Source organism: Polypterus senegalus, chromosome 17, assembly GCF_016835505.1.
Source record: "Polypterus senegalus isolate Bchr_013 chromosome 17, ASM1683550v1, whole genome shotgun sequence".
Taxonomy (NCBI): Eukaryota; Metazoa; Chordata; class Cladistia; order Polypteriformes; family Polypteridae; genus Polypterus; species Polypterus senegalus.
The window spans coordinates 97,180,378-97,206,543 of record NC_053170.1 but is presented as its reverse complement, the minus strand read 5'-3'; the positions used below and the strand labels follow the sequence as shown (position 1 = coordinate 97,206,543).

Here is a 26,166-nt window from a genome sequence, read left to right as displayed (position 1 = left end):
AGGCCCCCAAAATAGTTACAAGTCTTTCTAAGCAGAACCTTCTTCTAAAGAGGAACTTCTTATTTACAAATACAGGACTTTACAAGAGTCCTGGTGCGTCCTGCCTTGCTATATGGTTGTGAGTCATGGATGCTATCCAGTGACCTGAGACGAAGACTGGACTCCTTCATGTGTGTCTCTGGTCCCACTGGTTGTTGCTCATGGAGTCCTGAATGAGGCACATGACCTGCATTGTGAGGGAGCGTCAGTTACGCCACTACGGCCATGTGGTGTGATTACCCGAGGATGATCCCGCTCGTAGGATCCTCATTGTTGGGGGCCCAGTGGCTGGACCAGGCAGCCAGGCACGTGTGGCAGATGGAGGGTGGGACTGAACCGCATGTCTGCCTGGGGCAGGTGGGTGCGGCAACTAATACAAATACTAATTGTCATCATCTCATCATTCCCTTGGTAATGTCCAACCACCCATTATCCAACCCACTATATCCTAACTACAGGGTCACAGGGGTCTGCTGGAGCCAATTCCAGCCAACACAGGGCGCACAATAGGGACAATTTAGGACCACCAATGCACCTAAACTGTGGGAGGAAACCCACGCAGACAAACTCCACACAGGGAGGACCCGGGAAGCGAACCCAGGTCTCCTAACTGCGAGGCAGCAGCGCTACCCACTGCGCCACCGTGCCGCCCCTTGGTAATGTGCTGGGTACAAATGGTCCAGAAGGTCACAGTCAGAGGCTCTTTACAAATTCATACAGAACGTGAATTCAAGTTGCTCGAGTCCAGCGCCTGCAATGGTTTTATTGTCCAGGATGCGATTTCTGAACTGCATGCGCTCTTTGCCAAGCCCCAGATAGCGGGTTGCTTTCTAAATCAGGGCATGTAAGCCGTCTGTTTTTGAGGTGGGCATTTAGAGGAGTCTCGAGATGGGGCTCAATATGCATAACATGAACATACAATAACCGGAGACCGCATAGCCGTGTGGCCTTTCGCTTCTCAGTGCTGCCCCCTAGTTAACTGGCATGAAGTTAAGCGGCTGCTATGACAATTCCTGTCATTTGTACGAGTTACTCTTTGTTTCTCACTTCCTGATTTGCCAGGTCATTCCAGCACTGAGACTTGGTACAGGAAATCACCCGTCCATCCATCAGCAGAAAGCGATGAATCCAATTCTGGGTCACCGGGAGTCTGAGTCTGTTATGACAGCACTGAGCACCAGGCAGAGACAACCACATACTGTATGGGGTTCCAACTTTTCAAGGAGAAACCTCACGCCAGCCCACGCAGTGCTAGTGCTGAATCGCTAATCAGCCTGATCTGTACGTCTCGGAAGTGTTGAAGTAAACACCATGTAGACGTGACGGGAACACACAAAGGCGACCGAGCAAGAAGTCGGAGCTGTGAGTGAGGCAGGCAGCAGTCAAACTGTTCATTAATCTTTATGGCTCAGATTACATCATAGCACCATGAGAAGTGATGATCCATCCCAACGTAGGCATTTGCACGGTGGTAACTGCCAGCGGCTGCCCACAAACCCACCGTGCCCGGATTACAATAGCAGGCTGCTGGAGGACCTTTGCAATGTGGACATTGTGGGTTTGCAGCTGGCAACTCACTTGTCGTGGTGCTATGATTTCATCTCTCATGGTGGCGACTCCGTGCCAATTACAATCCAGTGTCAAATATACAAAATGAGCACCTGGGTAAAAAAGTAGGGCTAATCCAAAAAACGAGTTTCAGTGATGGAGACCAGACGTAGCCCAGATGCATTGTGGACACTTGCTTGGGTTTAGGTGCATTTGTTTAAATGTCGGGGGCTCTCAAGGGTTAACGCTACATTCTCAAAGCCTCATGGGAGCGGAGGCGAACCTCGGTGCACGGCAGGACACTGAGCCAGACTGGGGGTGCCCCTTTTATCCCCACCCGGATGTGCTCCAAGTGCCTCCCAATAATCTTCCGCTGGCACTCCCCAGTGTGGCGGAAGTACCGGCTGCGCACCTGGAAGCACTCTGGGTGTCCCTGGTCTGCAACCCCCCCCAGCACTTCTGCCACACCCGGAGAGGGCACCAGGGCTCCTCAGGCATTGGGGCGCCCCCTGGCAGTGACCATGAGCCCCTATAGGGTTGAGCTTCCAAGCTCTGCTCCCGTGGTCCCCAAAGCCACCAGGGTGGTCACCCCCCTTGTGGTTTGGTTGAGGCGCAAGCCCTCCTCCGGTCCTCCTGGGCGTCCCGGCTGGGTGGCACCCCCAGCCACTCACCACACATGGTATCGTTATAACAGTTTTGTTGTTTCTGTAGCTTCATGCACCCCGTCCTCCAAAGGAAAACCAGAAACCTGCTGGGGTCACCAGATTCGTCGTTCGCAAAAGCAAACCCAAAGAGGAGAAGAGGACCGTGCACCTGACGGTGGCGAGGCCTGCACCAGAGGATGCTGCAGTTCAGACTCTGGACTACACAGGTACGGCGTCATGAGGGCATCACTGCGCATTCACGGTATTGTATGTGGGTGTCCAGTATGGCACAGGCAGCACTTTGTTACATTTTACAACACTGACATTTTCTCAAAGTGAAAAAATAATGCGGCAGACTGGCAGGCAGACTCGTCCATTTCATCGCAGCAACTCCAAATCGTACTCAGTAGTTTGTATGCCCCCCACCACATGCCTGACAACGTCCTAATGAGACGATGGATGGTGTCCTGGGGGATCTCCTCCCAGATCTGGACCAGGGCATCACTGAGCTCCTGGACGGGCTGAGGCACTGGATGGACCAAAACATAATGTCCCACCTAGAGATGTTCTATCAGATTGAGGTCAGGCGGGTGAGCGTGGTGGGGGAGTGGCAGTCAATGGTATCAGTTTCTACATCCTCTCGCCAAATGAAGCTGGGCATTGTCGGGCACCAAGAGGAACCAGCATAGGGTCTGACAATGGGTCTAAGATTTCATCCTGATACATAATGGCAGTCAAGTGTCTAGCCTGTAGAGGTCTGTGCCTCCCTCCTGGATATGCCACCCCAGACCATCACTGACCCACCACCAAACCGGTCATGCTGGATGATGTTACAGGCAGCATAACGTTCTCCACGGCTTCTCCAGACCTTTTCTTGTCTGTCACATGTGCTCTGGGTAAACCTGCTCTCATCTGTGAAAAGCACAGGGCACCTGCCAGTGGTGGACCTGCCAATTCTGGTATTCCTATGGTAAATGCCAATCGAGCTCCACAGTGCCCACTAGAGGATGTCAGGCCCTCAGGCCATCCTCATGAAGTCTGTTTCTGATTGTTTGCTCAGAGACATTCACACCAGTGGCGTGCCTGCCTGCTGGAGGGCATGTTGTAGGGTCCTGCCAGTGCTCTTCCTGTTCCTTTTTGCCCAAAGGACCAGATACCGGTGGGTCCTGCTGATGGGTTAAGGACCTTCTACAAGGGGCCCTGTCCATCTCTCCTAGACGAATGGCCTGCCTGTCTCCTGGAATCTCCTCTATGCCCCTTGAGACTGTGCTGGGAGACACAGCAGACCTTCTGGCAATGCCACGTATTGATGTGCCTGCATTCCTGGAGAAGTTGGACTACCTGTGCCACCTCTGTAGGGTCCAGTAGTGACACTGAGCGTAGCCAAATGCGAAACGAGTGACAAAACGGTCCAAAAAGATGTCAGTGGCCTCCCCTCCACCTGTTAAACCATTCAATCCTGTTTTGGGGGGTCGTCTCAATGTTGCCCCTCTAGTGCCCCAAAGCAGCTGAAACTGATGAACGAGCCCCTCTGCTACTTCACTGAGCAGATCAACAGCCCACAAGTGTCACTGACGTGATGCCATACTCGGATCATAAAGTGGTCCGTTCATTTTCTTGAGCAGTTTATATAAATACGCCGTACACCATGAACGCCGTGCCTTTTGTTGGCACTCTGGTGTTGTTGTCGCTTGCAGGTAAGAATTTCACAGCACGCAGTACACGAGGCGACACACTTGAACAAGTCTCTCCTTCCGGGGGGCCGATTTTGGGTCCCTCGGGTTCGGGTTTTAATCGTCTCTCTTTCCTGATTTCAGGTGCCTGTGGTGTTCGCTTCGATTCACAAGGAAGGCTCTTAGTGCACAGCTTCCTGGGGACAGTAGAAGACCTGAGGAAGGAGGCAGCGAGGAGAGGCGACACAGAGGTTAGCAAATTAGGGCAAAATTGGACAAACGTCAGTCTCCGTGACAGTGACTGGAAATGCACAGCTCCTCGTGAATTTCTTTTGCCTGTTGACCATTTTTTATTTTGGTCTGCTTTCGAAACGCAAAGTCAGGTGGGATCTCCTGTGACTCACAGGACCTGCTCTGCGCTCGCGGTGCCCGTCCTCCATTTTCTGACTCGCCCTCCCTCACTGTTCAGGGTGTTAGGGGCGACTTTAGTTGTCAGGCGGAGCGTCATGGGAATGCTGGGTAGTAATTCATTTTGTGATATTGCGTCCTGTCACAGATGTAATTCCATTGGATTTCTTATTGCTTTTCAGTTTTTGTGTTTTGCTGTGGGTACCTTGAGGCTGCAGATGTGGCACAAGGACCTGAGGCGCCATGGTGTGAGGAGGATGCCAGCCCAGTTTCTGACATCACAAAGCATCCGAGCGTTGACCCGACTGCATGAACGTCCTAGCGAAGGGTCGCCGCACCAGAATTTTAGAAGTTCAATAGTTAGATAGAATGAAAAGGCCGCCCGCTGTTGGCGCTGTAACCACAGAGGACCCCACAATAGCGGTGAAGAGTCACATGGCGCTTCTCTTCTACCCTCGTGCAAAATTTAACAGACACCCCTGGAGAGGACTGTGCTGGTGTTTGGTACAAAAATGAGACTGAACTTGTAAACCAGTAGACACCCAGTAAATTAAAAAGCGGCCTCCCCTTCCACTGCTCCTTCATTCTAAAGCGTAATGGCTGCAGTGGGCCGCACGGCTACACACAGATATCCTGGACAAGACAGAGATAAGAATTTACAATGGCGGACGTGTCGGGCAATGAACAAGAGTGCAAAAACGCTCCGCTCCTGGGACGTGTCATTCACCCAATGGTGGAGGAGCCGAATAATTAAACTGGGAAACGGCAAAGCCACGTGCAGCAGCTCTAACTGGTCCCAGTGCTAGCACTGAGTTTTCTTTGGGTGGTCTTATATAACATGAAAACGGACTTACTGGCTCATATGTGTAGTTACTGCAGATGATCCCAAGGCCTACGGATCCAATGCACGACCCTCTGGATTTGATCGACGCAGCGCCAGAAATCCCAGCCTGTGACGGCTGCCAAGGAGAGCCCGCCGGTCAGACCCTCGCGTTGGACAACTGGCAGCAGCACATGGCAGAGCGGAGGAAGCAACAAGAGTACATGTCGAGTAAGTCACTTGTGGACGCGGGTGTGTTTTGAAGGAGGACGATTGTCCTGTGGAGCGTCAGGGACACAATGCCAGTCACCTTTTACTGCCTTATGTCCCGTTCTGTTGCTTTACAGCGGCGTCTCCTCGGGATAGAAAACGCCCAGGAGTGGGCATGTCTGATCTTTGAGTTTAAAGGGCACGCCGAGTAGCTGGCGTTGTTGAACTGTGTGTTTTTTTGTTTTTTTTTAGGGGCGCTTCAGAAGCCCGTCACAGAGCTGATTATGAACAAGTCAGAAAACTACCGACGGATTCAAGAAGAGAGACACCTTATTGACCGCAGCCTTCCCAGAATGCTCAACGGCAAAGTAAGTTGTTGGCAGAAAGGAGAAGCTCGGAGCGGGTGGCATTCTAGCGGGTATGTACATGGCAGGGCATAGTGGCACATTAGCTGGCGCTGCTACCTCACAGCTCCGGCAGCAGAGGGTTTATGGTGTGGGACCCATTTTGGTTTTTTGCCACCGTTTCCTCCCATCCATTATCCAACCCGCTAGATCCTAACTACATGGTCACGGGGGTCTGCTGGAGCCAACACAGGGCGCAAGGCAGGAAACAAACCCTGGGCAGGGTGCCAGCCCACCACAGGGCACCCATACACCAAGCACACACCAGGGACAATTTAGGATGCGCCACCAATCAAATCGTCTTCATCACTGGCTTAATGGCCATTTCATGGTTTTCCAAGTTCACGTCCTTTGATGTAAGACCCTTTCTTTTCATATCATCTGACGGCACCGCCCGCCGTATGTTTCACAGAGCGCTGCATTTCTATTATTGTGAGTTGCATTTCACTATAAACATTTAAAGGCTTTTGTTTTTTGTTTTTTGTTTCTTCTTCTCTGCTGCCCAGGGCTATCGAGTTGGAAGTGAGTTCTGGAACCAGCCGCGGCACATGGGAGACGAACTGTGTGGCATCACCATGACGCTTACCCAGACCGAGCAGGGCTATCCTGAGCCACTTGCCCGCATTGGGCAGCCTTTGTGCGTCCGCTCTGAGACAGGTACTCAAATGGGCACCGGGACAGGAGGAGCAGCCTTGACGTTACGTTACAGCAGGGCGGCCTAAATCTCTGTCTATCCAATAGGGGGGCAAACGCGCCATCTCTGGTGCAGTATGTTGGTCAAATGTCGTAGCCCTGCTGGTAATACGTAATAAGCTCCTTCTCTCACACGCCCAGTCCACAGCATTGAGCAAACATAACGGAAACAAGAATACACTTTGAGAAGGCCTGCACTTTTAATATCCCTGACCGTGTGTTGGTTAGCACTTCGGCTTCACCCATCCAGCATCCCGTGTCCCGGTGTCACATCCAGTTGTTGTCCATGTAGGGTCTGCGTGTTCTCCTGGGGTCTGCGTGGGTTTTGTTTTCTCATTTTCCTTCCACGTTTTTAAAAGGCCTGCCTGTCAGTTCAACTGGCGTCTCACAGAGTGCTGCTGGGATAAGCTGGACCTTGACTTGTGTTAAGTGGTGTGGCGGACGGGAGAGGACACGTGAGGGCAACCCCCCACCCTGGGTTACATTGAGACCACGGGTTTGGAGCTTAGAAGCTTACCCAGCTGGGGCCCGTGACCACCACCAGGGGGCACCTGGACAGTTCTGGAGCCCTGGACTGTAGCACTTCCACCAGACCAGGAAGAGAATCCGAGGGCAGCATAAAGGAGGCCAGTCGGAGTGGAGGGAGGAGGGAGGTGGCAGAGAAAAACAGAGAGAAAGGAAGAAGAGAGAGAGAGAGAGAGAGAGAGAGAGAGAGAGAGAGAGAGAGAGAGAGAGAGAGAGAGAGAGAGAGAGAGAGAAGGGGCCCAGCAGTACTGCTATAGAGTGTTGTGTGGCACTTGTGGGAAACGGGGAAGGCGTTTGACACGACGGAAAAGGAAAACAAAAGTGTGCCCTTGGAGTTGAGTCTCTGTGCCTGTCTGTGCCCTTGGAGTTGAGTCTCTGTGCCTGTCTGTGTCTGTGCCCTTGGAGTTGAGTCTCTGTGCCTGTCTGTGCCCTTGGAGTTGAGTTTCTGTGCCTGCCTGTGCCCTTGGAGTTGAGTCTCTGTGCCTGTCTGTGCCCTTGGAGTTGAGTCTCTGTGCCTGTCTGTGCCCTTAGAGTTGAGCCTTTGTGCCTGTCTGTGCCCTTAGAGTTGAGCCTTTGTGCCTGCCTGTGCCCTTGGAGTTGAGTCTCTGTGCCTGTCTGTGCCCTTACAGTTGAGTCTCTGTGCCTGTCTGTGCCCTTGGACTGTGCCTGTCTGTGCCCTTGGAGTTGTGTTTCTGTGCCTGCCTGTGCCCTTACAGTTGAGTCTCTGTGCCTGTCTGTGCCCAGGTTTGGGGAGCGGTACAGCCTCGGTTTACCGCAGTGGGTTTACAAATGTTATGTTATATACAGAACACAAGTAGTACGAGGGTGTTGTGCCATGTTAGCCATTATGGATGTGGTGAGATGTCAAGGAAAGCCCCTTTTGTCGGCCAACTAAAAGATTACAATATGCAGGCTTTTCGAGGAAACTAATGATGACATCCTGCCTGAAGTAGGGGCCTGATTTGCCTCGAAAGCTTTCATATTGTAATCTTTTTAGTTGGCCAATAAAAGGGGTCGTATTGCTTGACGACTCACCACATGCTGAACACGAGAAATGCGAGGAGACCACTCAGTCCACATGTCTCGTAATCCCTCAGCCGTCCCCATGTCTCCTCCAGGTCCGTCTTAAAGGTTGGCAAGGTCACATGGAGGGTCATTTCCGGAGGGTGGGACTGGACCGCGTGTCAGCCTGGGGGTTGCCACGCAGGATCTCGAGTACATTACCAGTGCGTGCTCCCCAACTTGACTTGACTTGATGACTTCCCCATGTGATGTCCTCTGCTCGAGACCTAACAGGCTTAATTCTCCGAGTTTGTCCCAGTAGGACACGTCCTAAAGTCCCATGATGCTCCTGGTTGCTGTCCTCTGCACGTCTTCACTGTGTCTTTCTTGTAGTGTGGTGACCACAACTGGACACAACACTCCAGATGTGGTCTCGTTAGTCCGTTCGACAGTCTGACCATAACGACCCTTGATTTATATTCAACAGTTCTATCTCCCTAACCTAACATTTGCCTTTTTAAATCACTTCTATGCATTGCTTAATGGAAATCTTGTGTCAACCCAAAGCCCTAAATCCTTTTCAGAAGCTCGGTGTCTCCCATCTTGTATTTCTTATTGATGTTCGTCGCGCTCGGCACTTTCCCACACTAAACTCCACTCCCTGCTGCTCTTCCAGTTCTTACGCTGGTCCTGGTCTTTCTGAATTGTTTGGCTGCCACTTCAATGTCTGCCATTGCTCCAGTTGTGGTGTCCTCTGTGAAGAAGATGTTTACTATAATCCAGATAAAGTCACCGTCCTGGGACAGACCCCCGAGGGGCTCTCCTGATGACCTCATCCTCCTCGTACCTGTGCTCTTTGTCTCCTCCTGGTTACCCAACTTGGGCGCCGGGTTCCGTCAGCTACCTCTGAGCCTACAGCTTCAAGTTGCAGAATTCATCAAAGGCTTTTTGAACGACGAAGTCGATTCTGTCAAACGCATTTTGCTTTTTGTTAACTACCGCATGCGCCCTCTGCTGGCGGCCGTGTCCTCTTTTGGTCCAGTTAATTACAAAAAAAAAAAAAATCCTAATGACACACAGGAGATCAAAGTTAATTCCACAACTCAGATCATCGATACAAGGTTAGCCTTATGGCGTCTTGTTTCCAGGAGACTGGGGTTGAATTTCTGTCCCGCTGCCTGTTGCCTGCACTTTCCCCCTGCAGGTATTCCATGTTGTTCTCTTACTTTCTAAAGGTATGTGTGGCTGGCCAAGTTGATCGATTGCAAGTGACTGTGGTTGTGTGCCAAGTGATGGACCGGGGTCTGGTGCTGTCAGTTCCCCATGTACTCCAAAAATTTCATCAAGTGGGTTCAGTAAAACAAAGGATGGCCTTCTGATCTGCCGTGGAATATTGATAGGATTTGAGGCATGAAACGCTCAGGGACGTGCGGTCAGGGGAGGCAGGTGAGGCTCATGAAAAGTAAAAAAAAATAATAATAATGAAAACATAAAATAAATGTGTCCACTGGTCTATGCTATTAATTTGTTTTCTGTCCAAATCACAGAATTGGCGCGTTTTCTGTTCAAATACAGCGGAGAAACGCGAGGTGCGGCAGCGACGAGTCTCACTTCAGCTCGGACTGCGCGCTCCCTCACACACGGGGTTGATGCCTGCGATTGCGCGTGCCTGTCGCTGTCTGTCTGTATGTCACCAATATAAGGTTTGCAGACACGTTTATTACACACCGGACTTTCCACAGTCTGGCTAATATCCTTAATGAATGTGTGTGACATATTTAGTCTTGATGATCGGGCATAAAACCGCAGCGAAAAGACACTCGGTGAGTGAAGCCGACAGTACCGTACCGTCCTGAAGGGGGCGCATGTGAGCCCAGCAGGCACTCGTTGCTGTGGTTCTTCAACGCAGAGTCGCCGATAAGTTAGCGACATCAGAAAGTCAAGTGCACTGCAGCAGGCCGGCTATTTTTATTCTGTGTTCCGACTGAATGGAAGATTCAGATTTTTAAAACTAAAGGAAAGTAAGGCGGGACTTTTACAAGCAAGTGACGGAGATTTTCTTGGAGACTTCAATTATAAATAAAGGTGAGACCTTAAACGATTTTCAATTTTTAACATTATTCGAAGTTATTGTCTGTTATACCTGCATTTTATCACTCTTTAATATTGTTTTTGTATCAGTATGCTGCTGCTGGAGTATGTGAATTTCCCCTTGGGATTAATAAAGTATCTATCTATCTATCTATCTATCTATCTATCTATCTATCTATCTATCTATCTATCTATCTATCTATCTGTCTGTCTGTCTGTCTGTCTATCTATGTAATCCTGCCTACTATAACAAATTCTATCTATCTATCTATCTATCTATCTATCTATCTATCTATCTATCTATCTATCTATCTATCTATCTATCTATCTATCTAATCCTGCCTACTATAACAAATTATATCTATCTATCTATCTATCTATCTATCTATCTATCTATCTATCTATCTATCTATCTGTCTGTCTGTCTGTCTGTCTGTCTATCTATGTAATCCTGCCTACTATAACAAATTCTATCTATCTATCTATCTATCTATCTATCTATCTATCTATCTATCATGCCTTTCACGTCTATTTATCTATCATATAGTGCCTTTCTATCTATCATTCTATCTATCTATCTATTGTATTAAAAAATCGGATCAGACTAAGAAAAATAAAAACAATCCAATATTTTAAAACTTCATTTTGACCTGCTGCCTCGCAGTTAGGAGACCTGGGTTCACTTCCCGGGTCCTCCCTGCGTGGAGTTTGCATGTTCTCCCCGTGTCTGCGCGGGTTTCCTCCCACAGTCCAAAGACATGCAGGTTAGGTGCATTGGCGATCCTAAATTGTCGCTTGGTGTGTGTGTGTGCCCTGCAGTGGGCTGGCACCCTACCCGGGGTTTGTTTCCTGCCTTGCGCCCTGTGTTGGCTGGGATTGGCTCCAGTATACCCCCGTGACCCTGTAGTTAGGATATAGCGGGTTGGATAATGGATGGATACAATATTCTTTAGTTTTTCTTGTTATCCTTTTCTTGAACAGTCTGCATGGATTAAAGCATCAGAATTGAAAGCTTTTAAAAACATGTAAATATTTCAATTAAGGTCAAAACTGAAATCCGTTTTGTTTGTACACTACTCTGTACTTTCATATTTGTTTTGAACGAGTAGGAATTGTGGAATTTCAACGGCACATTTAGAACACATGGAGGGTGAGGAGCAAACGCGCTCTCTCCGCTCTTTCTCGCCGCTATAAACGTAACGTTCTTTAATACAGGTCCGCTTTGGAGTAAGTCCGACTTGGTATACGACTTTTGTTTGGAACAGGACTCGCGTGCTCGAACACTGCGCGTGCGCTGCCCTTGTTTACCTCTCGAGACAAAGCCACTACTGGCCACGAGCGTCAGTGCGCAATATAACAGTCTGTGAATTTTCACGTGATTTTGTGTTTTTTTTCGCGTAAATCTGAATTGATTGTTGAAAAGTATGAAGGTGGCATGCGTATCCGGGACTTGGCTGTTGCATACTGTATGCCGAGGACGACGGTATCTACGATTGTGAAAAACAAAGACGTTATTAAAAGGTAAAGTGAGGTTAAATTTTCATTTATTTCATCTAATTGCTTTTGTATTTATGTATTTTAGTATTAAGCAGTGTTTAAATTATTTTATACAACCCCATCAATGTATAATATGCCAATAACAATATGATTTTTTTTTATGGAAACGGATTAATCATTTTCCCTTTATTTCTTATGAGAACAATTCGTTTGGCACACGTCTTGTTTGGTATAAGTTAAAGGATCTGGACCAGATTAAGGACGTACACCGAGGTACCACTGTAGTCAGATGTGCGCCTTACCTGTCTGTGTGTGTAAAGAGTGCTGATGAGATATGAAACATAACTAGTAGTCGATGTGCATGACGGCTGCCAGTTGATTAGTGAATAAGCGACTCTTTGGGGTTCGCGGATTTGTAAATCTGACTCGGAAGGAGTCCGCGCCTCACCGCACATCCTGGTAACCCTAAGGTTTCAGTTGAATTAAAAAGGCAGGCTGTGCGTCTTGACTTGTGCGTGCTGCCCATTGTGACTCAGTCCCTTATGTTACTGTGTCTTTCACAGCGAGTACAATGAAGACGTTACTAATAAATGAAAGTCACTGCGAGTGCTTTACGACGTCTTTCCTCTTTTATCAAGGTAGCGTTTCTCCAAGTCGTCATCACACCTGGGAAAAGAGCTCATACCTGCAGCGGCGCCGCGAGGACCTGAAGTCCGTTCTGAAGGATCTCGACCTCAGTCAGCCGGTAGGTGTAAACTGGAGCTGCAATCTGTGCTTCAATGAGGTCCATTACTGAGTAATTTGCCCTTGTGTGACCAGGGAGGCCATCTTATGAAGAAAACAACTTGCCGGAAATACTTAGAAACTGAAAGCTGCAAGTCAGACGCTGGCATTTTGTTCATTTTATCCATCCATCCATTTTCTAACCCGCTGAATCCGAATACAGGGTCACGGGGGTCTGCTGGAGCCAATCCCAGCCAACACAGGGCACAAGGCAGGAACCAATCCCGGGCAGGGTGCCAACCCACCGCAGGACACACACAAACACACCCACACACCAGGGCCAATTTAGAATCGCCAATCCACCTAACCTGCATGTCTTTGGATTGTGGGAGGAAACCGGAGCGCCCGGAGGAAACCCAGCAGACACGGGGAGAACATGCAAACTCCACGCAGGGAGGACCCGGGAAGCGAACCCGGGTCTCCTAACTGCGAGGCAGCAGCGCTACCACTCGCCCGCCTGTTCATTTTTATATTTCAGATTTTCGTTTTAAATAACATGGGGTGGCACGGTGGTGCAGTGGCTAGCACATTCTTTTTTTTGTGTGTGTGTGTTGCAAATTCAGATCCCAGCCTGAAAACCGTGTCTCTGACACCCGCGTGCTCTCCCTGTGGCTTTTGTCCAGGCACTCAGACTTGTGCCAGCTAGGCTAACTGGTAACCGTGAGTGTGAGTGTGTTCACCCAGTGATTGACTGGCACCCCTGTCCACAAGTTGGTTCCTGCCTTGCACACAGTGCTGTGGGCATTAGATTAAGTGGCTTTGAGAATATGTGAATTTGTTAAACCATTTTGGGGAAATAAAAAAAAAAATCTTGGCAGCACTCGTTTGAGAAGGGAGTGTAACAACCGCAGGAAAACGCAAGTACGTTGGGAATTTGTATTTTTGAACAAGTTCAGTAAAACAATGGGTGGCTTTCTGATCTGCTGTGGACTACTGAGGCATGAAACGCTAAGGCTGCAGTTGAACTTATGAACCCCCTAAGTAGAAAAGTCCCCTTCCTGTTTAAAGACTTGTTTGGCTGACGCCAATTGGTGACATTTGATGAGGTGCCACATGAGAGGTGGCAGTCCAGGGTGTAGGTGGGTGTAGAATTGGCTCAGACGCAGTAAGCAGAGGGTGATGGCGCGAGGAGCCTCGTCAGAAGTGACCAGCAGGGGGCAGTAAGGGGGCTGCTGCTATTTTTAATGTCTATAAATGATTTAGATAGGAATATAAGTAACAAGCTTGTTAAGACGGCAGATGATACCAAGAGAGGCGGATTAGCAGATAATCTGGAATCTGTTGTATCATCACAGTGGCGCAGCGGGTAGCGTACTGCCTTGCAATTAGGGTTCGCTTCCCGGGTCCTCCCTGCACTGAAAAAAAAAATGTGATGATTCACACTTCATATTTTCAATCTGAACCAATATAATTCTTTTTAGCTTATTGATCCTACAATTTTGAAGTTGAGGCAAATCATTTAGAGCGATTGGGTGCAATTCACTTGTTTTTTTTTAACTGAAGTAAATCTATTTTTTAAGTTGTTCTTCTTTTTTGGCAGTTGGAAAGCCATCAAAACTGGAAAGATCGACCGAAAGAATATACAAACGGCCCCTCAGAACAACTTAAAATATTAAGTTAAATGAAATAGGATTTTTACGTTTATTCCCTCCACCATAACTTAATTGGGTATAAACAATTTTTCTTACTTTGATTGAGATTTGAAACCAAATATTTCAAGCTGCAACACTAAACGACTAATCTTACGTTGCTTGAAAGAGAAAATTTACGTTGAATGAACAACATCAATGTTAGTCTTGTTTTCAGTGTGTGTGGAGTTTGCATGTTCTCCCCGTGTCTGCGTGGATTTCCTCCTGCAGTCCAAAGACATTCAGGTTAGGGGCAATCCTACATTGTCCCAAGTGTGTACTTGGTGCGTGGGTGTGGGTGTGCCCTGTGGTGGGCTGGCGCCCTGCCCGGGGTTTGTTTCCTGCCTTGCACCCTGTGTTGGCTGGGATTGGCTCCAGCAGACCCCCGTGACCCTGTAGTTAGGATATAGCGGGTTGGATAATGGATGGATGGATCATTACAGAAGGACTTGGACAGATTTGTGTCCGATGAAATTTAATGTCAGTAAATGTAAAGAATTACACATAGAAGTAAAAATGTGAGGTTTGAATACACACGGGGTGGTCAGAAAATTGAAAGTCCAACTTATAGGGAGGAATTAGGAGTCGTAGTGGACTCTTCCAGACAGTGTTCAGAAGCCATTAAGAAGGCTAACAGGTTATATAGCGCCTTGATGTGTGGAGTTCAAGTCACAGGAGGTTCTGCTCAACCTTTATAACACACTGGTGAGGCCTCATCTTGAGTCCTGTGTGCAGTTTGGGTCTCCAGGTGACAAAAGGACATAGCAGCACAAGAGAAGGTCCAGAGAAGAGCGACTAGGCTGATTCTGGGTTACAGGGGTTATTAATGCTTGCATTAAATTTAGGTTTTGTTAGATCTGAATGCACAATGCGAGGTCTGAAAATCGAACGTATGCCTTATGAGAAGGATTTAGGAGTCGTAGTGGACTCTACACTGTCAACTGCTAGACAGTTTTCAGAAGCCATTAAGATGGCTAACAGAATGTCAGGTTATATAGCGCCTTGATGTGTGGAGTACAAGTCACAGGAGGTTCTGCTCAACTTTAAAACACACTGGTGAGGCCTCATCTGGAGTCCTGTGTGCAGTTTGGTCTCCATAAAGACATAGCAGCACCAGAGAAGGTCCAGAGAAGAGCGACTAGGCTGATTCAGGGCTACAGGAGAGGAGTTATGAAGGAAGATTAAAAGAGCTGAGCCTTTACAGTTTAACATAAAGAAGATGAGGAGGAGACCTGACTGAAGTGTTTAAAATGATGAATTGAATTAGTCCAGTGGATCAGATGGTGACTTTAAAATGAGTTCATCAAGAATACGGGGACGCAGCTGGAAAGTTGTGAAGGGGAAATTTCGCACAAAGATTAGGAAGTTTTTCTTTACACAAAGAACAACAGACACTTGGAATAAGCGACCAAGTCGTGTGGTGGACAGTAAGACCTCAGGGACTTTCAAAACTCGACTTGATGTTATTTTAGAAGAATTAAGTGGACAGGACTGGCGAGCTTTGTTGGGCTGAATGGCCTGCTCTCGTCTCGATTGTTCTAATGTTCTAAGTTGTTTTTGGTTTTCCAGTTGGAGTGCAGGCAGGTCACACACTGGTGTCAGTAGTGGGATTTGAACCCACAGCCTCAGGGTTTGAAGTCCAAAGCCTTCACTGCCTGTTAAAGTAAAGTAGAAACTCTCATTCTCGCACGTAGTAATCGGAGACACAAAGCGTCAGAGTAGATGGTGCCACCCTGTGCATGCTACACTTCTCTTGTATGTGGATTTTACTATAAAGTGGCACCGACTTTGCACATTTCAGGTCATTCTGCAGTCGAACTCAAAATCTTAAAAATCACCGAAGAAACGACCGACTGATTTGCCTGCCATTGACTCCCTGTGTCACCCGCCCGGCCCTGCACTTTTCAGGACCCACAGCCTTGTCCATTTTTTTTTTTTTTTCCTTCTGTAGGACTTTGATGGCCTTGAAGTTCTGGGCTCAGGATTTCCGTTGACGTCCGTATCTGTGGAGCACTACCCACTTACTGAGGAGATGGAGGATGAAAACGAGAAGGAAAACACGTAGGTCTCTTTTCTAAAATGGCATCTGCTGTTTTTGTGGCCAAAGAGGGTGAAAATCGGCCTGTCCAAGGTGGACTCAATGACAAGTGGGCCAGGAGGTAGAAAACCAAAGGGACTGAGCAGAACGAATGGGGGTCCGAGCTACAGTGTAGCGGTCCGGTGATTTATTGATTTTTCTGGTGGAGATTCCAGGGACGCCCCCCGGCCTTGGCCCGACCCTCACACACTCGCAAGCTGAGACACAAAAACAACTGGTAATAAAACAGTGTGACAGATAGGGGGCGCTATCGCTCCCTTGAACCCCTGTCCAAGACCCCAGACACCAGGAAAAAGTCCACAAGTTGACTTTATTTATATGCCACAGTGCACAAAGCACCCTCTCCTCTACTACACTCATCACAATAAGCCAATCGTCCACTCCCAGACGCGTTGCCACCCTTCCACTCCACCCAGCTCAGCTCGCCGTCTGGGAGCTCCCACAGTCCTTTGATACACCCTGACCCGGAAGTGTTCCCAATCCCCAGTCCATGTGATTCTTTATCACTTCCGGGTCAGGTCCAAGTCCTTTTCTTCACTTCTGTTGTCGCTCTTCCTACGACTCACTTCCGGGTTATAGGGCACACATAAGTCTTCGGTCCTCCCTGCAGCTCCCTCTTGCGGCCCCTGTGGTATCCATATAAAAACTACATAGTCCATGACTCCCTGCTGGTCTTCGGGGCACCTCCATACTGCAGGGAGGGCTCCATCTGGCAGCCTGGGGGTATTGGCCGGGATGACAAGCCGGCCGTATACCACAACAGCAATTAAAGAATGGATTAAACAATAATAAATGAAACAAGGATCCCACCCCAGTTCCCGTTACAGCGATGTACAATAAACGCGAATTCGACAATAACAAACCACACACGATGAAGTCCATGAAACGACCACTGGTGACATGAAGTGATGGAGGTAGACAGTCGCGAGATCAGCTCGCTGTACGTGAAGGTAAAGGTCAGGCCTACCGGTATTTCCTGATGAGATGATGGCGTGTGAATGAGATCAGGAGCGCTCCCTTTTTTGCCTTTTCTTCGCAGGATGACGACAAATCCTCAGACAGTCCATACATCCAAAACAGGAGACGATCCACGAGAAAAACACAAATCCACAGGGCGGCAGACAGACGGACAGGCAACTCCAGACACGAAACACAAAAAGACTGGCCTCCTTTTAAATCTCACGCCCGCCTCCTTGTCCCCAGCAGCCCCTGCACCCTCAGCAGACGACCAATCAGAGCCACTGCAGGGACTGCTGGGAGTTGACGTTTCAATCCCCATTAGCGCCGCTAACAACAGAAACAAAAATGAGCCGGTGAACCAACCCAGAACATAACTCAAGTGTCAGAAGGTCCTTAAACTAACTCGGAGGTCCTCAATCACTGTCCTGGAGGGCCGCAGTGGCTGCAGGTTTGAATTGTATGTGCTTTTTATTTCAGAGACCCCCTTCAGGACTACCCCGATGTAATGATGGAGCCCATCCTTGGCCCGTCTCTCTTGATTGGTGGGAAGCGAGCGCAGTGGACTGGAAACGCCTCCTCCCATGAGGTACTGGTTTTTTTTTGTAGCCATATTGTAAATACTTTGAAGGGGTGGGGGGGGCAAAAAGCTCAAGGCTGATACCCCCCACCATCTCCTGGATCACGGACTACCTGACAGTCAGTATTGGTGGTGTGTGACCCTGGAGCACCTCAGGGGTCTGCCCCGTCTCTCTTCCTCTTCACCCTCCACACCACAGACGTCCAGTGCTTGCAAGCTACAAAAAGTCTCAGATGACTCGTCCATCACAGGCTGCGGTAATAATGGAGATGAGTTGGACTACCGGAGGCTTGCGGAGGACTTTGTCTTGTGGTGCAGCTCAACATCAGCCAGGGAGGCCAGGGAGCCTCTGAGAGGAGGAGGACGTGGTGGTGGTGCAGAGCTACAAGCACCACCAGCTGACCGGACTGGTCTGACAACACAAGACGGGCCCGAGCAGGCTGGACTCCCTGAGGAGACCCCGTTCTTTTGATGTGTGCAGCAAGCTGCTGGAAATGTCCTACCAGTGTCCATAGTACAACAACAACATTTCTTTCTAGAGCACATTGTCATACAAACAGTAGCTCAAAGTGCTTTACATATTAAAGAATAGAAAAATGAAAGACACAATTATAAAACAAAATAAATCAACATTAATTAACATCGAATAAGAGTAAAGTCCAATGGCCAGCGGGGACAGAAAAAACAAAAAAACTCCAGATGGCGGGAGAAAAAATAAAATCTGTAGGGATTCCAGACCATGAGACCCCCTGACCAGTCCCCTCTGGACATTCTACCTAACATAAATGAAACAGTCCACTTTGGATTTAGGGTTCTCACGGAAGGGCTTGATGATGATGATGGTCACGTAGACTTCTGTCTTTTAATCCATCCATCATTGTTGGAGCCTCATGAAGCTTTGAGTAGGTGGAGGTGGCGCAGGCCACCACCACAAAGAAACCGGAAAAAGAAACCGAAAAGAGAGTAGGGGTCAGTACGGAAGGCAGCCTAATGTTCACTGCTATGGTCTCTCCTGGGAGAAGCAACTTGAGTTCAAACGACGTAAAATCTCTGAAATCTGCTCCATCACAGGCCCAACCCCTGGACACGCCAGGCACTACAACACTGGAGGAGGCCATCTTGAAAAATCCCCTCCAGGAGGCGCAGGCTCAGTCCTCTACTGTGTGCTAAGAAGCACCTCTGGGGGTCTTCACTGCCCACCGCTATCACGTAATTCACTAATTCCTCCTGTTTTCTCCGCCTAGGTACCCTCTTTAGGTTCACTTGTATTCATTTTACTATTTCTGCACGATATTTTTTAATTATTTGTCGATTGAGTGATTGTATTATTTGTCCTGTGAGTGCGTATCCTCTACTGCTGTACACTGAAAAAAGTAGAACCTCCATTCAACTTAAAACAATTAAGGTAACGATTCACACTTAATATTTTCAATCTGAATCAATATAATTCTTTTTAGCTTATTGATCCCACAATTTTTATCCATCCATTATCCAACCTGCTACAACCTAACTACAGGGTCACGGGGGTCTGCTGGAGCCAATCCCAGCCAACAGAGGGCGCAAGGCAGGAAACAAACCCCGGGTAGGGTGCCAGCCCACTGCAGGGCACACACACACACCAAGCGACAATTTAGGATCGCCAATGCACCTAACCTGCATGTCTTTGGACTGTGGGAGGAAACCCGCGCAGACACGGGAGGACATGCAAACTCCACGCAGGGAGGACCCGGGAAGTGAACCCAGGTCTCCTAACTGCGAGGCAGCAGGTCAAAATGAAGTTTTAAAATATTGGATTGTTTTTATTTTTCTTAGTCTGATCCGATTTTTTTATACAATAGATAGATAGATAGATTGATAGATAGAAAGGCACTATATGATAGATAAATAGACGTGAAAGGCATGATAGATAGATAGAAAAGTCCACACGGGGAGGACATGGGAAGTGAACCCGAGTCTTCTAACTGTGAGGCGGCAGCGCTACCCACTGCGCCCCCCCAAAATTTTTAAGTTGAGGCAAATCATTTAGGGTGCAATTCACTTGTTTTATACTGAAGTCAATCTATCTAATTTAGGTAGAATGCCCAGAGGGGACTGGTCAGGGGGTCTCATGGTCTGGAATCCCTACAGATTTTATTTTTTCTCCAGCTGTCTGGAGTTTTTTTTGTTTTTTCTGTCCCCCCTGGCCATTGAACCTTACTCTTATTCGATGTTAATGTTGATTTATTTTGTTTTATAATTGTGTCTTTCATTTTTCTATTCTTTAATATGTAAAGCACTTTGAGCTACTGTTTGTATGAAAATGTGCTATAGAAATAAATGTTGTTGTTGTATTTTTTTAAGTTGTTACAATTTAAAATGTATTTTTGGCCGTAACCTGTTTTTATGCTATTAGAAATATTCTGAACATCTCACGTTCCAATGCTGTACTTTTTACATTTATTTAAAAATTCACATAATCCAGCAGCAGTATACTGATACAAAGAAACAATATTAAATTAAATAGCAATAAAAATAAAAAATGAAAAAAAAAAAAATTTAATTAAATTAATTAATGCATTTACTCCCCCGGGTGGAATTGAAGAGTCGCATAGTGTGGGGTCTCCTCAGTCTGTCGGTGGAGCAGGACGGTGACAGCAGTCTGTCGCTGAAGCTGCTCCTCTGTCTGGAGATGATCCTGTTCAGTGGATTCTTCACGATTGACAGGAGTCTGCTCAGCGCCCGTCGCTCTGCCACAGATGTTAAACTGTCCAGCTTTACTCCTACAATAGAGCTAGAACAGGGCTACTTACCAGAAGTCCTCCGTTATTAAAGTCTGCTGCTGAAAATGACCAGCCCTGGATCACCACGTCCACCCCATTCGGGAAAGTCTTCTTCTTTATTGGCAGTTGGAAAGCCAGCACGCTGGAAAGTTCAACCAGAAGAACATACAAACGGCCCTCCGACACAGCACACGAACAACCGAAAATATTAGGTTAACTGAAATCGGATTTTTACGTTTTTTTCCCTCCACCATAACTTACTTTGGTACAAACAATTTGTTTTTACTTTGATTGAGACCTGAAACCAAATATGTCAAGCTACAACACTAAATGAGTGATCTTAAGTTGCTTGAAAGAGAAAATTGACATTGAATGAACAACATCAATGTTATAATTGTTTCAGTGTATGCTTCTAAATCCCACCCAAGATGAGTCTAATCCAGGGGTCCTCCATCCCGGTCCTGGAGGGCCGCAGTGGCTGCAGATTTTTGTCCCAACCCAGTTGCTTAATAAGGAGCATTTATTGCTCAAGTGACACTCCTGCTTCACTTCAGTGGTCTCACTTGTTAAGATTTAGACCCCTTACTGCTTATTTTAGTCTTAAACTGCTCTATTCTTGGTTTATTGGTTAATTGCTCCTAATTAGCAATAACAAGCAAATGACAAAAGAGAGCAGCATTTCTCCATTTAGCGGGTTACCATTGTGTGTTTATCAGGCACTACACTGTATTGGGTTTAATTAAATACTTGGAAGGAAAGTGAAGAGAAAAAAGTGAAGGACTGAGAATTACTCGTCCATTTTGGCCTTCAAATCATTTGGATGAGATCTTTTAGGCTACGAGAATGAGCTGACACAGCAGAGTTAAAGCGCCAACAAGCCGTGAAATGAAATTATTGGCAAGAATGGCTTTCTAATTAAGCAGCCAGGTTAGAAGAAAAACCTGCAGCCACTGCGGCCCTCCAGGACTGGCATTGAGGACCCCTGGTCTAATCTAATGTGTACAGAGAACAGTGAAATTCTTACTTGCATATCCAACCAACATCTAACATGTCGCCTCCCTCCCTATGGCCGTCCCCTGTTCCAACGCTTCAGCGAAGCTCGGTGGGCTCGCACGGCAGAAGGGGGCACCCTGGCCCTAACAGCGGGGGCACGGGGCTTTGCCTGAAGACTGGCGACACGAAACTCAAACCAACCGTGAGAGTCTTCAGCGTGTTTCAGTACACCAAGCTGGCTGATGAGGGGGTCACGGGTGGTCTTCCTCCTCTTCCTCCTCCTGAGGTGGGGCACATTTGTTACGTTCGAACAGCGTGACTTTGTTCAGAGCGCCTTTTTTTGGTAAATATGTGTGATTTCATTTCAAGTTTATCAACCCCTTTGCCTTCATTAATGGTTTGAAGCACACACTCGTTTTTTGCTGCCCATCTACTAAGATTTGTACATCTGAGCTTGTCCAGTTTAAAGAAAAATACAAAAAAGCATGATTTTTTTTTTCAGGGAGAGGTTGGCATTACCGCCCGACTCACATTTGAAGCTTTAGCTGAAATGCCAGCCACGTCGTCGCTGGACGTCACCAACAATGGCAGCGCGTCGGTGTATTTCAGCTGGAAACGTCTACCTCACGTGGTGAGCTTTGAAGACATCCAGGGCGGCCAGAAGACTCAAAGGTTTTACTTCGACACGGGCTCAGGTGAGTGGAGCTGCTCGGCACGGTGGTGGAATGTGACTAGTGATGATGTGTGCCCACAGAGTAGGCAGTGGGTTGGCACCGACGGTATATGGAGACATTTGTGAGGGTTCCGTTGTAGTGCTGCCACATAAATAAAAACAATATGATCGGGTGTTGTGGGGATTGGATTTACAGACTGGGATTGACAGCAGTGCCCCATTTTCATTTTCGGGGAGCGATTTGCATAAAGCGCGCCATTTAAAGGGAGAGAAGAGAGCCAAGAAGAAGACGGGGGGGTTGGCGGAATAATCGAAAAAAGCAGATCAACTACTGCATGGGCCATGCGACGAAGTCCAGGAGCTTCTACAGTCCTGTCGGTTATGTGGAAGGGTGAATTGAACGTTCCGCTATTTCCCACGGACTCGGGTGAGCTTGTCGAAGGACTTACTGTTCTGCATCATGGCGCAGGCTGACTGTATAGCTATGGCGAAGATTTGACTGCTGCTAGGAGTCTGCAATTGCTAGAAGTCCTTGTTTCGCCTGCTGGCATCAGGGGTCAGAACTGTGGACTTATTTATAAGTTCTGGAAGGGGAACTGGGGGAGGAAGATTAGTACATTAGAACAATCTGGACGAGAGCAGGCCATTCAGCCCAACAAAGCTCGCCAGTCCTGTCCACTGAATTCTGCTAAAATAACATCAAGTCGAGTTTTGAAAGTCACTAAAGTCTTACTGTCTACCACACGACTTGGTCGCTTATTCCAAGTGTCTATCGTTTGTTGTGTAAAGAAAAACTTCCTAATGTTTGTGTGAAATTCAACCTTCACAAGTTTCCAACTGTGTCCCCGTGTTCTTGATGAACTCATTTTAAAGTCACTGTCTCGATCCACTGGACTAATTCCCTTCATCATTTTAAACACTTCACTCACGTCTCCTCTTAATCTTCTTTATGTTAAACTGTAAAGGCTCAGCTCTTTTAATCTTTCCTCCTAACTCAGCCCCAGTAGCCCTGAATCAGCCTTAGTTGTTCTTCTCTGGACCTTCTCTTGTGCTGTTATGTCTTTATGGAGACCCAAACTGCACACAGGACTCCAGATGAGGCCTCACCAGCGTGTTATAAAGCTTGAGCAGAACCTCCTGTGACTTGTACTCCACACATCAAGGCGCTATATAACCTGACATTCTGTTAGCCATCTTAATGGCTTGTCTAGCAGTTGATGGTGTCGAGTCCACTACGGCTTCTAAATCCTTCTCATTACGTGGACTCTCGATTTTCAGGCCTCCCATTGTGTATTCAGACCTGACATTTTGACTTCCTATGTGTCATACTTTATATTTAAATTACATTTTATTTTCTTCTGCTTAAACTGTAAAGACTCAGCTCTTTTAATCGTTCCTCATAATTCACCCCCTGTAGCCCTGAATCAGCCTCGTCGCTCTTCTCTGGACCTTCTCTTGTGCTGCTATGTCTTTATGGAGACCAAAACTGCACCCAGGACTCCAGATGAGGCCTCACCAGTGTGTTATAAAGGTTGAGCAGAACCTCCTGTGACTTGTACTCCGCACGTCAAGGCGCTATATAACCTGTTAGCCTCCTTATTGGCTTCTGAACACTGTCGGGAAGTTGATAGCTTAAGAGTCCACTACGACTCCTAAATCCTACTCATAAGGTGGACTCTCGATTTTCTATCCACCCATTGTGTATTCAGACCTCACATTTTTACTCTCTATGTGTAATTCTTTACTTATTGTGAGGGTGTGAGATACAAAAAGCACAAATCAGTATAAACGTTGCTTCGGAATAGTTCGGGTATCACCGTGTGGTCACATAGGCACAATACACAGAAATAAAAGGGCCGTGTGCCCCGTGGTTACTCTCTCAGGTGGGCAGGTGTTAGCTTATCATAACCTCTTGGACCAATAGCGGGTGTTTTCCACATTCGACTTATACGACCGATATTATAAAATACTGGAAATTATACGGTCAAATCAAGTCACGACTTATTCGCGAGTATATACAGTAATTATTTACCGCTCTGATGCATTGGCTCCAGCGGACCCCCGTGACCCTATTCGGATTCAGCGGGTTGGACAATGGCTGGCTGGCTGGCTCTGATGCTGACCTTTCTGATCATAAAATCATTATAATAGCGACTTATAAGAAGAATTCATAATTAATTGCAGAATTCCGGTATTTGAGGGTTCCTCTTGAGTGCCTCTTTCTCTTGTGTGATTTGGCTCAAAAACTAATCGTCACGTCGTCATCTCATAACAGGTTTCAGTTTCGAGTTTGTTATTTTTCCGTCCAGCCGTCCTTGAGAAACTGTAACAACCATCATTGGTTCACCGACAAATCCGCGACGGACAAATGAGCGCCGACAAACTCCCTAACTGGTTTTCAACAAATGCGCACCGACAAAATCGCAAGAGAGGCCAAGAGAGTGGGACGCGTACGTGCGCATTATGTACACATTAATTAATGACATAGGTTATAACTGTAGTCAAAGATGCTAATTGCACTGAGTTTCGTTCCTCCGGAAGATGTTGGGTCGGCTTTCAATGAACTGGCGAGTAGACCCGACAATCTCCAGAACGTTTATGATTACTGGGAGGACAATTATGTTGGTCGATTGAGACGCAATCGACGAGCCAACCCGTTGTTTCCTATCACCGTGTGGAACAGGCGAGAACGTGTTGCTGATGGCATGCCGCGAACAAATAACTCAGTCGAGGGTTGGCATAACACGTCGTATACAAAGCGGAATTATCAGCAGTCAGGCAGCCAGCAAGTCTAAATACGCTCAACTATCAAGACGTCTTGCTGCAATTCTTCCTACATATGCAGGGCGTGATCTTAAGGACAATCTGCGTGCCGTGTCTCATAATATTGACTTCTAAAATAAACATTATTATATATGCTTTAAACTAGTAATTCATATTTAATGACACTTTCGCGATTTTGTCGGCGCGATTTTGACGCCGCGTTTTAATGGCCGCTTTTTTGTCGGGTCACAGTTTTGGGTATCGGGGGACCCTAAAATGTCGAGATCTGTTGAAAACTGGCGATCGGAACTTTTGACGAATCTAAAGCTTTCACTTCTCCCCCATAGACGATAGGCGGATACGATGAGGGGAGGACGCAAAGAAAAAAAAAAAAGTGCATTTATAGGAGGTTTTCAAAAGGTTCCACTGTCTTAATTAGCCTGGCATATCTCCATCGGTAAAGTATTCCGGATTTTTGGTGCATAACAACAGAAGTTCAGCTCACCGCTTCTTTTCTGCTTGCAGTCCGCTATTAGAAGGTTAGGGGAACAGGCCCTCCAAAATATAGTGTAGCCACTAGGGGGCGCTCTGCCACCACAACCCACACACAGACAGGCGGGAGACAAGTTTGCCACACACCACCCGTTTATTTACAGAATCTACCTGCACAACGCAAGGCATCGCACCAACGCCATTCAGTCCCTTCTTGCCAGTCCTTTGCCCTCTCCTCCCGACTCTGGCCCCTCATGGAGTGAGGCAGCTCCTTTTTTATAAGGCACCTGGATGGACTAAACATAGACATAGAATTACTAGACGCTGCATGACCAGCAGCACCGTACGTCAACGTCGCCGCCATATTGCGAGTGGCACTGCTGTGGAGTGAAATAATGGATAATGTGCTGCTCGGGATTGTACAAACCGCTGTCCGCTCCAAACCAGATCCCGGGGAAGGGATTACATTTCATAGGTAAGGCTAACCAATTGTTTTGGTTATATTTAGCCATTAGAAAATCCCATTTTATAATATTAACTTTAGCTACGCCAGACTAAGCTAGTAAAGCTATGTATTTATGTGCTCAAGTGAGCCTCCAAACAACGTTTTGACCAAACGTATTTAGTCACTAACTATGCAGATTGTTGTTAGCTGTTAACATTTCTCAAACTTTGAAGGTTTCCCCAAGAAATTCACCTCTGGAAGCAGTGAGAGGTCAGGTAACCCTTAGACAGGATTTGGAGAAAGCTGTCCTGTGATGTGTGCCGTGCTAGTTTGGTAAGAGACGCTGTACCGTCATCATATGATCAAAGCTACCACTCGCTCACATTAAAAAGCAAAGGAGGTTTGATGATTCCTTCTGAGGGTCCAGTCAAGGTGGTCAAA

General features: G+C 47.3%; 1 protein-coding gene across 4 annotated transcripts in view; it reads left to right on the top strand.

Moving 5' to 3' along the window:
* Positions 1-26,166, top strand: part of LOC120517737 (mycbp associated protein) — a 50,922-nt gene that overhangs the window by 12,991 nt on the left and 11,765 nt on the right. For all 4 annotated transcript variants that reach the window (XM_039740197.1, XM_039740195.1, XM_039740199.1 and 1 more), the window contains exons 3-11: positions 2,299-2,458; positions 4,049-4,155; positions 5,183-5,363; positions 5,595-5,710; positions 6,253-6,403; positions 12,193-12,299; positions 15,917-16,026; positions 17,501-17,609; positions 21,855-22,047. In XM_039740197.1, coding sequence (XP_039596131.1) covers positions 2,299-2,458; positions 4,049-4,155; positions 5,183-5,363; positions 5,595-5,710; positions 6,253-6,403; positions 12,193-12,299; positions 15,917-16,026; positions 17,501-17,609; positions 21,855-22,047 — 1,234 coding nt within the window. The remainder of the gene's footprint in view (positions 1-2,298; positions 2,459-4,048; positions 4,156-5,182; positions 5,364-5,594; positions 5,711-6,252; positions 6,404-12,192; positions 12,300-15,916; positions 16,027-17,500; positions 17,610-21,854; positions 22,048-26,166) is intronic.